Source organism: Oryctolagus cuniculus, chromosome 16 (genome assembly GCF_964237555.1).
Source record: "Oryctolagus cuniculus chromosome 16, mOryCun1.1, whole genome shotgun sequence".
NCBI lineage: Eukaryota > Metazoa > Chordata > Mammalia > Lagomorpha > Leporidae > Oryctolagus > Oryctolagus cuniculus.
The window spans coordinates 25,745,081-25,759,972 of record NC_091447.1 but is presented as its reverse complement, the minus strand read 5'-3'; the positions used below and the strand labels follow the sequence as shown (position 1 = coordinate 25,759,972).

The 14,892-nt window shown below is 42.2% G+C and overlaps 1 protein-coding gene across 1 annotated transcript in view; it reads left to right on the top strand.

The window, feature by feature from the left end:
* The window catches only part of LOC100341431 (probable C-mannosyltransferase DPY19L2), a 94,039-nt gene that overhangs the window by 76,232 nt on the left and 2,915 nt on the right, over positions 1–14,892 (top strand). Inside the window, 2 exon segments of the mRNA XM_008261630.4 lie at positions 3,542–3,641; positions 4,643–4,768. Coding sequence (XP_008259852.2) covers positions 3,542–3,641; positions 4,643–4,768 — 226 coding nt within the window.

Below are 14,892 nucleotides of genomic sequence, written 5' to 3'. Positions count from 1 at the left end.
AGTCCTACTTTACATAATTAATTTAAGGAAACAAACAGAAATCAGAAGGAGCCAAATCAGGATTCACACCTTCACAGAGCTGCCCCTGTTTCGTGAGAGGAGTGGGCGCTGACGTCCTGGTGGTGAAGAACTCCCCAGGGAAGCTCTTCCTGGGGCTTTCTTGACCAGTGTGCTTTCACACAGGACCACCGTGGCTCTACCACGCTTCATCTCCTGTCCTAATTCATTTAAGAAATGCCTCCGCATCTTGTTTCCAGCTGCTTGAACTTACTGTGTACACTTGAGAGCTCTGCTCGAGTCAGCAGCTGATTTGGGTGCAGCAGCCTTGTCACCCATCAAGCAGAATGCTAATTCCACTTTAATTTTTCAGTCAGAATTGTGTAAGCGGAACCATCTGAGATGTCTGTGGCATTAAATTTTGTTTCTTCTGTTAATTGTCAGTCTTCTTCAATCAGAGCACAAAGAAGATCAATTTTTTTCTCACCAGTTAATGTGTATGGTCTGTTGTTGCAGGCTTCGTTTTCAGCAAACTGCTGATTTCTTTGGGGCATTTGATCCTGGAAATGACCTGTCAAGTCTTCACCAAGAATTCATGTTGCTCTGATAGAAGATCTTTTCAAACTGATATATTGTACTTTTTTTAAAAAGATTCTATTTATTTATTTGAGAGGCAGAGGTAGAGAGAGAGGGAGACAGAGAGAAAGGTCTTCCTTCTGCTGGTTCACTCCCCAAATGGCTGCAACAGCTGGAGCTGGGCCAATCTGAAGCCAGGAGCCAGGAGCTTCTTCCAGGTCTCCCATGCGGGTGCAGAGGCCCAAGCACTTGGGCCATCTTCCACAGCTTTCCCAGGCCATAGCAGAGAGCTGGATCAGAGGTGGAGTAGTTGGGACACAAACCGGCACCCATATGGGATGCCAGCAGCTTAGGTGGAGGCTTAGCCTACTGTGCCACAGCCCCGACCCCTATCTTGTCCTCCTTTTTTTTTTTTTTTCTTTTTGACAGGCAGAGTTAGTGAGAGAGAGAGAGACAAAGGTCTTCCTTCCGTTGGTTCACCCCCCAAAATGGCCGCCACGGCCAGCACACTGCACCGATCCGAAGGCAGGAGCCAGGTGCTTCCCCCTGGTCTACCATTCGGGTGCAGGGCCTGAGTACTTGGGCCATCCTCCACTGCCTTCCTGAGCCACAGCAGAGTGCTGGACTGGAAGAGGAGCAACTGGGACAGAATCCAGCACCTGGACTGGAACTAGAACCCAGAGTACCGGCACCACAGGCGGAGGATTAGCCTAGTGAGCCAAGGCACCGGCCTATCTTGTCCTTCTTAAGTGGCACAAACCAGATCATTCCTTCCTGTTCAGATGTTATGACAAATTAGTACAAGTTTATTTGGTGCAAAAAACTTTTGAAAATCATGCATTTCAAAATACTCATTTTCTGTGAATGTTTTAAATACCTCTCTCTGAGCATTGTCTTCTGTGAGGTTGTTATTAATGAATATAAAGCCTAATTTTAAATACCCCCAAAATTCTTTTAGCTCAATTTTAAAAAATTATATATTTATTTTAAAGGTGGAGATACAGAGAGGCAGGGAGGGGATAAGGGGGGCTTCCATCCGCTGGTTCACTCCCCAGATGGCCACAATGGCAGGAGCTGCACAGATCCAAAGCCAGGAGCCAGGAGCTTCCTCTGGGTATCCCACACAGGTGCAGAGTCCCAAGGACTTGGGCCATCTTCTACTGCTCTCCCAAGCTATAGCAGAGAGCTGGATTGGAAGTGGAGCAGCCAGGACTTGAACCGGCACCCATGTGGGATGTTGGCACTGCAGGCAGTGGCCCCACCTGCTACGCCTCGGTGCCAGCCCCTCAACTTTTTCATATCTTTATCCAAAACTCCTTCAAGCAGGGGTGGGCATTCGGCCTCGTGGTTAGGATGCTAGTTAGGATTTCCATGTTTTACGTTGGAGTGCCTGGGTTTAACTCCTGGCTCTGGCTCCTGACACCAGCTTCCTGATAATGCAGACTCTGGGAGGCAGCGGTGGAACTGAACTGGTTGGGTCCCTGCCACCTGCATAGGAAACTGAGATTCAGGTCCCAGCTTCCCACTGCTGCAGACATTCAGGAAGGGAACCAGCGGATGGGGAGCACGCTCTCGCCCTCTCTTTGCCTCTCAAAAGAATAAAGATATATATTTTAAAAACCCTTTAAAATCTTTTTCCAGAGAATAAGCATATTCTACAATATTAACTGAATCTAAATTTATAATCTTAGACTACTTTTGAAATTTACTTTTCTTTGGCATCGATTCTTCACTGTGATTTTCTTATTTTTTTTTTTTTTTATGTAACGCTTTGAGTTAGATTCCTCTTATATATCTTTTGCTAGCCACCGTTTTCGTAGCTCACCATCTTTAAGGTAAATGTTAAATGCTTCAGATCAGGCCTATGATGTGGGGCGTGACTCCCCACTGGGAGCTGCCAAGCAGGTCTCCAGTCCTCACTGAGGTTTCCTGCAGGCACACAGGCATACAGGTTGTTTGCTCCTCCCCAGGTACAGCTGTTTCCGGAGCATTTCAAGACACCTACTCTTTGATCCTTTTCTTGGGTCTTGTCTTTATTTTATTTCAGGGTTTGTCTCGGGTTTCTAGGAGAGCCTATGTTTGGCAGCTCACCCAAGATAGCTCCCACAGAGCCCATCTCAGTTTTAGCTGTCTCTTAGATTTTCTTAAATAATTTATTTTATTATTATGAGTTCTCTCATGATTTTCTCATGTTTATTAAAAGCTGCTTAAAGTTCCATAATATGAGTGGAACCATTGCTATGTTCAGGTCTACGCTGTAAGGTTGTATAGTTTGTACATTGTATAAAAGTGACTAGTTAAGAGGACACGTGGGAGCTGAAATCCAACCTTCAGTCCACTAATTAAGCCGTGCACTAGTGGGGCTCTGCCCAGTCAGAGAAGATAACTTTCTCCAATCCGTGCGGTAGCCACGTGAGGACTTCAGTATATTAGTAGGACAGTGTCTTGCTCTTCCCTGTTGTGATCATATTTATCTCAGATCCAAAGAGAAGGAAGGTGTGTGGGTGGCAGGAGTGCATCCGCCCTCCCCCAGCTCTGTGTCTGTCTGTCTCTTCTGTAGATGGATCTCTGGGGTTCTAGCTCTGGCTCAGCTGGTATAATTAATTTTCTTTTGGATGACATTGGCCCTGAGCTTTGGGTTCCTCTAGCTCAGGATTTCTCCTCTTCTCTTCTCTGCAGTCCCAGGCAAGTTACTTAACTTTTATGTTTCTGCTTCCTCATCCATAAAACAAGAACAGAGAACTCACCTCATAGTTGGACAAATTAAATCATTTAATCACTGTAAAAATACTGAGGACAGTTCCAGTACCTAGTAAAAGTTACCAAAATTTAGCTTTATTGAGGAAGACAATTGGTAAATAAATATTGAGTGAGTGAAAAGAATGATGCCAACAGTAATCATTTAAATATGTTTCATCTTTCTTAATTTGGGTTCATATGTTACAGATTGTGGAATCTTGTCTTCCAGATGCTGTTTTTGCAGGTGCCATGCCTACAATGGCAAGTGTCAAGCTGTCTACACTTCATCCCATTGTGAACCACCCACATTATGAGGATGCAGACTTGAGGTTGGCAGCCAATTGAGTATTTCAACCACATTCACTAGCTACTTATTCCTGAACTCAGGAATAGCGAAAAGTCACTGCACGTGCGCACACACACACACTCACACACAGGAAGTACCTACATTTTACTGTGTGTGCTTTTGAAAATTTAGAGCATTTTGCTGGCTGATTATGAGAACTCTAATTTCTACCAAAGTCTAAAAGTTTTGTTTTCTTTAAGTGGCTGATTTTAAAAAATCAAGTTGTTCATTCCATTAATGGTCAGTGTAATCTTTCCTTTCACTGGATTTTTGGTCTGTTGTTAGAGGTAAATTTTTGAATTATTTAAAGGTTCACCTCTGGTTGTGGCAAAAGGGAATATCCTATATACTTCAAATCCTAAGTATTATGCAGAGATAGCAATTTGTTCAGAATTTCAGTTTGTTCAGGAATATTCCCACATAAGTTCAGAAAACCTGTTCCACCATATTTTAGTGAATGTCCATTTCTCAGTTCTGTTAAGGTGATTTTTCAGTCTGCTTTGATATGCTAGATGCCCACTTTTCAAATGTCCTAATTGCTATATTTAGCTTCAATTGATGTGTTTTTTGGAATGTCTATTGATGACGTTATATCCTGAAATCTATGTTTGTACTACATTTAGTCTCTATAGAAACATATGACATTATATAATTATTTTAGGAATTATGTGAAGCAAATTTTATACCCTAAGTCATTGTTTTACTATCCAGTATAGCCATAGACTAGTTTATACATTAATAAGCAGTATCTACAAAAGAAAAATGGCTCTAAGTTTTAGCACTTTCAAAATATAAATAGGAATATGGAAACTGCTGTTCCCAGAACAACATTATATCATTTTGGGATACACACACACACACACACACACACACTCACACTCAATTCAGTAAGAGGGGTAAGGTCTTGATTTATTAGCAGTATTTTCTTAGTCTTTCTATTAGTATTTACTTTAAAATGTTTTAACCTCTTGTTAAAATTTAAAGGGCTCGGACAAAAATAGTTTATTCTGCATACAGTCGAAAGTCTGCAAAAGAAGTGAGAGATAAATTGTTGGAGTTACATGTAAATTATTACATTTTAGAAGAGGCCTGGTGTGTTGTAAGAACTAAGTGAGTATTGACTCCATGATTTATGATATGGTATATTTTTAAACAAAAAATGTTTTACTTTGTTACAGTAGTTCTGGTTCCTTAAGAACTTAAAAAAATAAATTCCATTAAAATATTACAGTGGTGTTTTAGTTAAAATTATTTCACCTAGGAAGGTAAAATTATACTTTAAATAAAATCTAATTACAAAAATTATGCTATATTTTAGTATCCCAATTTTCCATTTAAATTTAACATCTTAAACTTAGCTTGTTAATGTGAAATTTTTATGAAAATTTTTATTAGATGTTTGACTTACAGATTTGAATTTATAACAAGATCAGATGCTAGCATTTTGCTACTACAGCTGAATTATATTTGGATTTGTAAGAACTAAAGAAAAATATCACATACCTCAAAATGACATGAGAAACATTTCTAATTAAAAGGTTTAAGTTTCTGAACTTCATATCTCTAAAAATAATAAAATTCCAAGATATTCAGTGAAATCTCTTAAAGCCTTTGTTTAGATGTCTAAGCAGAAACATCAGGTACAACACATGACGGATTCCAGAGACATTAACTGCCTATTAAAAGAGTAGCAACAGGCCGGTGCCTCGGCTCGCTAGGCTAATCCTCCACCTGCAGCACCGGCATCCCGGGTTCTAGTCCCGGTCAGGGCGCAGGATTCTGTCCCAGTTTCTCTTCTTCCAGTCCAGCTCTCTGCTGTGGCCCGGGAAGGCAGTGGAGGATGGCCCAAGTCCTTGGGCCCTGCACCTGCATGGGAGACCAGGAGGAAGCAGATCCTGGCTTCGGATCGGTGCAGTGTGTCGGCCGTAGTGGCCATTTGGGGGTGAACCAATGGAAAAGGAAGACCTTTCTCTCTGTCTCTCTCTCTCTAACTCTGCCTGTCTGCTGTTAAAAAAAAAAAAAAAAAAAAGTAACAACAACAAATTGACAATCACAAGAACCAGATTCCGGATTTTCTATAATGTATTGTCTACCATGTCCAGTTTTCAACAAAAAATTAGACATGCAAACAAATGGGGAAGTGAGACCAATACTTGAAAAGAAGAACTTAGTCGATACTGATTGAAGTTGGCTGAAATGCTAGATTTAGCAGCCAAAGACTGCAGTGTCACTCTTAAGAGTATATTCAAAGCCTTTTCTGGGGTAAAAATAAACATACGACATGGTAAAAGTATATGTGTGTGTATATGTATATGTGTGTGTGTGTGTGTGTGTTAAGAAATAAAGAAAACCATGGTATCACTGAGTGAACAGATGTGGAATCTCCACAGAGAAATAGAACCTCCCCCCATTGGAAATTCTAGAGCTGAAAGTATAATAGTGAAATGAAAATCCTTCAAATGTACTCAACAACAGAAGCAGAACAAAAATTAGTTATTTTGAGGGTATACCAAGAAAGAATAGACAACTCAAAGAACAAAGGTAACAGGAAAAATAGTCAAAGCCACAGATACCAATGTAATACTATTAAATAGTTTAAACACAAAGATAAGTTTAATACCAGAAAAAATGAGAAAAAAACACTGAAACGTTGGCCAAAAATTTCTCAAATTTCAAAAAAAAGCCATTAACTTAGATATCCAATCTCAAGAAATCTAATTAGGATAAACCAAAGAAAACCACAGGATACATAATAATAGTCAAAAAGCAAAGATAAACTCTTCAAAGTATCGAGAGAAAAAAATTGTAAACATCTGACTTTTCATCAGAGATATTGGAATTCAACCAACATGTGGATGATAACTCAAAGTGTTGAAGGAAATAATCAAGAATTCTGTGTTACGACAGTAGATGTTCAGTAAATATTAACTGTGGGGCCAGCGCTGTGGCGCAATGGGTTAAAGCCCTGGCCTGAAGCGCCGGCATCCCATATGGGCACCGGTTCTAGTCCTGGCTGCTCCTCTTCCAATCCAGCTCTCTGCTATGGCCTGGGATAACAGTAGAGGATGGCCCAAGTCCTTGGGCTCCTGCACCCATGTGGGAGACCCGGAAAAAGCTCCTGGCTCCTGGCTTCAGATCAGCACACCTCCAGCCGTTGTGGCCATTTGGGGAGTGAACCAGCAGATGGAAGACCTCTCTTTCTGTCTGTATCTCTCTCTCTCTAACTCTGTCTTTCAAATAAATAAAATAAATCTTTAAAAAATATTAACTGTTTTTAGGAAAAAAAAACTAATGAAGAAATAATACCCTGTAAAAATATTAGAAAAAAAATAGAGCAAAAAGTATCATTTCCCTGCTTATTTGCTGAGAGCTATATTTCCCTGATAAATGAGAAAATTTCACAAGGAAACTATAGTTTCCCCTTGGAAATATAGATGAAAAAGTCCTTCACAAATATTAGTAAGCTGATCTGAGCAATACTTTAAAAAAAATCTGTCAAGGTCAATTAGGTTTAAAGAATTCAAAAATGGCTTAAATTCACCATATTTATTTTATTTTTTTATTTTTTATTTATTTATGTATTTTTTGACAGGCAGAGTGGACAGTGAGAGAGAGAGAGAGAGAGAAAGATCTTCCTTTTGCTGTTGGTTCACCCTCCAATGGCTGCCGCAGCTGGCATGCTGCGGCCAGTGCATCGCGCTGATCTGAAGCCAGGAGCCAGGTGCTTCTCCTGGTCTCCCATGCGGATGCAGGGCCCAAGGACTTGGGCCATACTCCACTGCACTCCCTGGCCATAGCAGAGAGCTGGCCTGGAAGAGGGGCAACCGGGACAGAATCTGGCTCCCCGACCGGGACTAGAACCCCATGTGCCAGCGCCACAAGGTGGAGGATTAGGCTATTGAGCCACGGTGCCGGCCTATTTTTATTATTATTTTTAAAGATTTATTTGAAAGAGTTACACACAGAGAGAAGGAGAGAAAGAGGTCTTCCATCCGCTGGTTCACTCCCCAGTTTGCCACAATGGCCAGAGGTGTGCCAATCTGAAGCCAGGAGCCATAAGCTTCTTCCGGGTCTCCCACATGGGTGCAGGGGCCCAAGCACTTGGACCATCTTTTGCTTTCCCAGGCCATAACAGAGAGCAGTATTGGAAGAGGAGCAGCCGGGACTCAAACTGGTGCCCATATGAGATGCCGGCGCTTCAGGCCAGGGCTTTAACCCGCTGCGCCACAGTGCCGGCCCCCACCATATTAATTTTAAAAAGAAAATCTGTGTAATCGTCTGAATATGTGCAAGAAAAAGTACTTGATAAAATTAAGCACTCCCTCCTGGTAAACTCCCTGCTAATGAGAACTCTATTCAGCATGATTATTTAACATGATAAAGGATGTCTACAAAGCAACCAATAACTAACACCTGCCTAGTGGTGAATGGCTGGATGTTTTCTGAATGATGGGGATCAAAAGGTGAATATCTTTTCACTCTGTAAAACTTTCTAAGGAAGCCATTCAAATGCGGTTAAGTCCAGAAAAAGAAAGTAAAGACACACAGATTGAAAGGGAAGAAGAAAAACTATTTGTAGTTAATATGTTTATATAAGGAAAAAAACATAACATGTTTATTAAAAAGCTGTTAAAACCAATATCACCAAGAAAGGATCAGCATTCAGAAATTACTTCTATTAAAATGGAAAATGAAATTTAAAATCCCATTTATATTAAAATATTAGGAATATTTAGGGGAAATCATAATAACTTTTTTTTTTTTTTTGACAGGCAGAGTGGACAGTGAGAGAGAGAGAGACAGAAAGAAAGGTCTTCCTTTGCCGTTGGTTCACCCTCCAATGGCCGCCGTGGCCGGCGCACCACGCTGATCCGAAGGCAGGAGCCAGGTACTTATCCTGGTCTCCCATGGGGTGCAGGGCCCAAGGACTTGGGCCATCCTCCACTGCACTCCCTGGCCATAGCAGAGAGCTGGCCTGGAAGAGGGGCAACCGGGACAGAATCCGGCGCCCCGACCGGGACTAGAACCCGGGGTGCCGGCGCCACAAGGCGGAGGATTAGCCTAGTGAGCCGTGGCGCCGGCTATAATAACGTTTTTCAAACTAGTTATCGAGAAAAATCTTTAGAAGGATCCAGAAAAAATATACCTAGAATGTAATAAATACAGAATTTCTATCACATTTCTGCCCAGAAACAATGGAAGCAAAAATATAGTGGAGTAACATCTTAAAGTACTAAAAAAAATATATTATCAGCCTGTAATCCCATCCTCATTGCAAATATATCCCAAAATGGAGTTGAAAGAGACTTCCTGCACACAAATTCTGAAAGAATTAATCTTCAGCAGACCTGTACTGCAAGAATTATAAACTAAAGTCCTTTTTGCAAGATGGAAATATGGATGTACACAAAGGAGTCAAAAGCATGCAGAGGATAACTACTTATGTGAATTTTGCATAAAAGATAATTAAATCAGGGAAACACAGCAATGTACTATGTGCAAGTGTCTGGCGTATAACAGATCTTCCTAGGCAAACGAATCAAATTCACAAGCTTTTATTGGGATTCCGCTCCCCGGCGAGGTTCCCCAGTCCCAACAGAGCAGAGGCCAGAGAAGTTGTGCATCAGAGGTTAGGAGGGCTCCTTTTATAGATACAGGGCATGGGGGTTAAAGGTTGAGGCAGGTCTGATCCTCACTGGTTGACCTTTAGGCACCCATGGGGACCTTAACAGGGACTTTTCTTCCCCGGAAGTGCGGGTAGGGACTCTCCATTCCCGGAAGTGTAGGCCTTCTCTCCTTGTGGATCCCAAAGCTACCATCCCAACCTTTTGATGGTAGGAAAGGGGGCGATGATGAGTCTCTCTGGCTACTTCCTGCTGACTGGGGGTGATGAGGTACTCTTCACTGGCATGGGGCGATGTCTCTAGCTGCTGTCTCCTGGGTGGGGAGCCAAATATATCCCTGTAGCAGCATTTGGTTGACCGCCTGGTTGCTGAAGGCCTTGGTTCATGCCATTATCACCTGCTGTAAACACTTAAATGGACACTGTCGTATACGAGTCAGGGTGAGAATAGCAACCATTGATGCTAAGAGTGGCATTAACCAGGTAATGAAAGGATTTCATAGAGGAGAGGAAATGAGGGGAGTCTCTGGACCCTTGTGAGGATTGTTTGATGGACGTGGTTTAAATCTGAGCCTAGCCAAGACCGGGAGAAAGGCCACTCAACTTTTGCAGGTGGAGGGGTTTGTAGAGAAATTCTGAATAATCATACAACATTAAGTGGAGGAGAGGACCATCATACACACAGGTTAGGAGTAGAGCCGTTGATGTTCGAGTAGAGGCTGTGGTTACAAAGGAATGAGACCCAAGTGGGCTAGACAGGGTCTAGAACAAAAGACAAAGTCATTATTAAAGGACCAAAGGTGCTGTCAAAGCCACAAATAAGTTCTCCAATTGAGAGACAAATAGAAACTGACAGAAGGGGCTTGATAATAATCTGGTGGGCTTTAGGTCTTGTAAGTTAAGAGGCCCAGACCTACCTATCTTTTCACATAGGGTACATCCTAAGGGAGGTGTGAACCTCCTTGGGTAAGGCACCCTGTTGGCTTCCATTACCTAGCTGGCCTGGGAGGATAACTGGCCAGGTAAAGGCAGGTGGCATCTCTAACAAGAAATTTACAGTTCTGCCTGCAATGTTGCTGACCCTACTTGGCTGTCCCCTCAGCTATGGTGGTCACTTTGGGAGTTGGGATGAGTGAAGGGCTTTTCAGCTTGGAGCCAGCAAAATCTGTGGCTCTGACCTGGAGTCCTTCGACTCCAAGGCAGTTCCATTTCCGGTGATCCAACTCTTTCTTGGCTGGCAGAGCTGCCAGGGCTTATCACAAGCTGACTTCTGCTGAAGCCCAAGCTTACCACATTGAAAGCCACTGCAGTAGACTGGCCTGTTGTGTCTCCCTGAGGGCAGATCACTGTACAGAACAGCCGTTAATAGGCTGCCACCTATCTTTACATTGCTTCTGATGCCTAGCTTTCTTTTCCTCCTGGGTTTTATTAAAGTAGACCAGAGGATGCAAGTCAAGGGGGTGCTCAAGTCCCATCTCTAACCTTTGCGGCCTAAACTAGAAGTCTGTAGTCACAGGCATGTTCTGAGAGTGGTTTTTCTGAGGTAGATAATGCCCATGAGGAAAGCTATGTCCTCGCTTTAAAACTTTCTTTCTCTTTGGTCTGAAAGGGAGGTCTTGCCTGTTTACTGTGCCCATGGCATAGTGAAATTATAATTTAAGCTCTTATTTTGCCTATACTATTACAGAAAAATGTTAGCCATCCCTTTTATAAGATCTAGAAGTCAAATTTTGCATCTTGGCGAGTCCTTCAAAATAGAATTAGTTTCCTACCTCAAAGAAAATAGAGAAATGAGAGAACAAATTGGTCTTAGAATAGAGAAATGAGGGAGCAAGTCCTAGATTGCCTGCTGACAATATCAATATCAAATGAAAACTTAGCAAGCGATTTAACTTAAGAAAACATTTACCAGAAGGTCCAATGCCTTCTATAAACTTTAAGAATACATGTATTTGGAAACATCTCTTAAGTATCTAACATGGTGTAGCTTGTTTAACCAGTAAACTTAAGCATAAACATATAAAATATTTTTAGATTCTTTCCACCAACAAATTTAAAACATCTGATACAGAAATTCAGATCACATGAATCAAATATAACTTTGATTAATTTTAGCTGTTTAAATTTATGGGCAATATTTTATCTACAAGCCAATTAAAAGAGTTCTTAATAAATTTTCCCATGTAGACATACAGTATGTATACACATATCATAGAATAGCAGATTCAATAATAGCTTTTTAAACTCTTTAACTGTTTTATTTTTATTTTTATTTTTTTTGACAGGCAGAGTGGACAGTGAGAGAGAGAAAGAGACAGAGAGAAAGGTCTTCCTTTTCCGTTGGTTCACACTCCAATGGACGCCACGGCCCGTGCACTGCGATTGGCGCATTGCGCTGATCCGAAGCCAGGAGCCAGGTGCTTCTCCTGGTCTCCAATGTGGGTGCAGGGCCCAAGCACTTGGGCCATCCTCCACTGCACTCCCTGGCCACAGCAGAGAGCTGGCCTGGAAGAGGGGCAACCGGGACAGAATCTGGTGCCCTGACCGGGACTAGAACCTGGTGTGCCGGCGCCGCAGGCAGAGGATTAGCCTATTGAGCCGCGGCGCCAGCCTCTTTAACTGTTTTTTATTTACCAATTGATTCGAATTACTTTCTGCTCTTAGAACCTCAGCTAACCATACTTTCTCTCAGTTGGTACCTGTAATACATTGTTGGCTTCATCTGTTTACTGAGCCATCCCAAAATACTGAATACAATAGATGTGGCTGGAAAAAGTCCGTCAGAACCTATAGGAGGACAGCTAAGCACAGAACCAACAATGCTTTAGTTTTATGAGCAGCAAATCTGATATATAAAACTGGATGACAAAAGACTTTAAAGCCGGCGCCGCGGCTCACTAGGCTAATCCTCCGCCTAGCGGCGCCAGCACACCAGGTTCTAGTCCCGGTCGGGGCGCCAGATTCTGTCCCGGTTGCCCCTCTTCCAGGCCAGCTCTCTGCTGTGGCCCGGGAGTGCAGTGGAGGATGGCCCAGGTGCTTGGGCCCTGCACCCCATGGGAGACCAGGAAAAGCACCTGGCTCCTGGCTCCTGCCATCGGATCAGTGCGGTGCGCCGGCCGCAGCGCGCAGGCCGCGGCGGCCATTGGAGGGTGAACCAACGGCAAAAGGAAGACCTTTCTCTCTGTCTCTCTCTCTCACTGTCCACTCTGCCTGTCAAAAAAAAAAAAAAAAAAAAAGACTTTAAGTTGCCACGTTTAAAATTATAAACTTATTATAAACTCAACAAGAGGCACTTGCTTATTTCACACAGCATTTTTGAAAGCATCTGTAGGATTTTACAGAACATTAACTCTTTAGGCCTCTGTAGTTAAAATAGATCACAAAGCTTTGGCTGTTGCCAGGCATTTGGCGAGTAACCAGTGGATGGAAGATTCTCCCTCCCTCCCTCTCATCCCCTCCTCTCTCCTCTATCCTTTCCCTCCCCCTCCCCTCTCTCCCCCTCTCCCTCTCTCCTGTCTCCTCTTTCTCCCTTTCCCTCCCCCCTCCCTCTCCCCTCCTCTCTTCTTTTCCCTCTCCTTTAAAAAAATGAATGAGACTTTAAAGAAAACAATAGTGTAAGTCTGGGATGGAGAAAACAGAGTGTACTGTGTGAGGTTTTTATTCTATAAGTATATCCTATACATTTTAAGATTCACTGAAATAAGGAGCTATAACTAATAAGGCAGCAAACAAAATTAAAATGGAAGCATATGAATCAGTCCGTGCAAAAGAATGAAGAACTGGAAAAGAGAAGCAAACATAAAATGGGACACATTAAGAAAGCAGGAGGCAAGATGGCAGGTTGAGACACAATCAGCAGTCATAGTACTTTTAAATGGACTGGGGAAGGCTTAGTAATGACATCCTCCTTGCCATAGGCTATCCATGTCTTAATCCCTAGAACCTAAATATGTTATCCATGTGGAGAAAGGAAGTTTTCAAATGTCATTAATTAAATTAATGCTTTTGAGATCTGAAGAATATCCTGATTAGCCAGGTAGGGCCAGTGTTATTGCAAGGAAAACTTAAAAGGAGACAAGAGTCAGTTAAAGGTGGTGGTGACAGAAACAGAGTAATATGAGGCCACAAGACAAGGAATGAGACTAGCATCCAGGAGCTGCAGAAGGCCATGAAGTGATTCTCTTAGAGCCTGCACAAAACTCAGAGCCCTGCCAGTACCCTCATTTAGAACAGAACATGTATATTGCTTGATCCATTGTGTTTGTTATCACTTGTAACAGCAGCAGTGGGAAACTATTGTGGAACTATATGTCACAACTAAAAATCAAGAATTGTCAGGCTGCATATTAGAGCAAGACCATCAAGTGTGTCCCCTCAAGAAATTTATTTAATCAAAGTAAATAAATAGGTTAAAATTAATGGAGAGCAAAAAGATATATCATGCTACTGGTAGTCCATAGAAAGTTGGTGCAGCTGTAATATAACAAAAGTAAATCCGCGGCTTGATAGGCTAATCCTCTGCCTGCGGCGCCGGCATACCCGGTTCTAGTCCCGGTTGTCCCTCTTCCAGGCCAGCTCTCTGCTGTGGCCCGGGAGTGCAGTGGAGGATGGCCCAAGTCCTTGAGCCCTGCACCCACATTGGAGACCAGGAGAAGCACCTGGCTCCTGGCTTCGGATCAGCGCGATGCGCCGGCCGTGGCGGCCACTGGAGGGTGAACCAACAGAAAAAGGAAGACCTTTCTCTCTCTGTCTCTCTCTCTCACTGTCCACTCTGTCAAAAAAAATTGAATACAAATATTATGAAGATTAATGAAGGTCACTTTGTAATGAGAAGGATCTATTTTTCAGGAGGACATAACAACCCTAAGCATTTATGCACTATAACTGAACTTTCAAATACATGAAACAAAAATTTATAGAACTATAAGGGAAAATAGACAAATCAATGATATGGTCAGAAATTGGAATATTCCTCTGAGTAATTTACAGAACAAGTAAAAAACAAATTCAGCAGATCAGTAGAAGACTTGAATGACACTATCAATCACTGTGACCTAATTGACACTTGCAGAACACACCACCTACAAACAGTTAAGTAGGCATTCCTTTCAACACAGACTATTTACCAAGAAAGACCATATTCTGGGCTATGAAACAAGTTTCAATGCATTCATTAAGATCCTACAAAATGTGTTCTGTGCCTATAGTGAAATTAAGTTAGAAATCAATATCACAAATATATATGGAAATCCCCCCCCAAATACTTAGAAAATAAGTGTAATGCAATCAAATATTCCATTGGCCAGATAGAAATAACAGGAGGTTTCAAAATATTTTAACCTGAGGGAAAACAGAAATACAACTTTCAAATATTTGTGGGATGTAGATAAAGCAGCACTTGAAGAGTTGGGTTTTTGTTGTTATTGCTTGTTTGAATACTGAATTTCTGTAACAACAAAGACCTAACCTTCACCATAAGAAACTAGAAAAAGGGGCCAGTGTTGTGGCACAGCAGGTTAAGCTGTGCTTGGGACACCGGCATCCCATATCTGAGTGGTGGATCAAAACCCAGTTGCTATATTTCTGATCTAGCTCCCTAATAATGTACCTG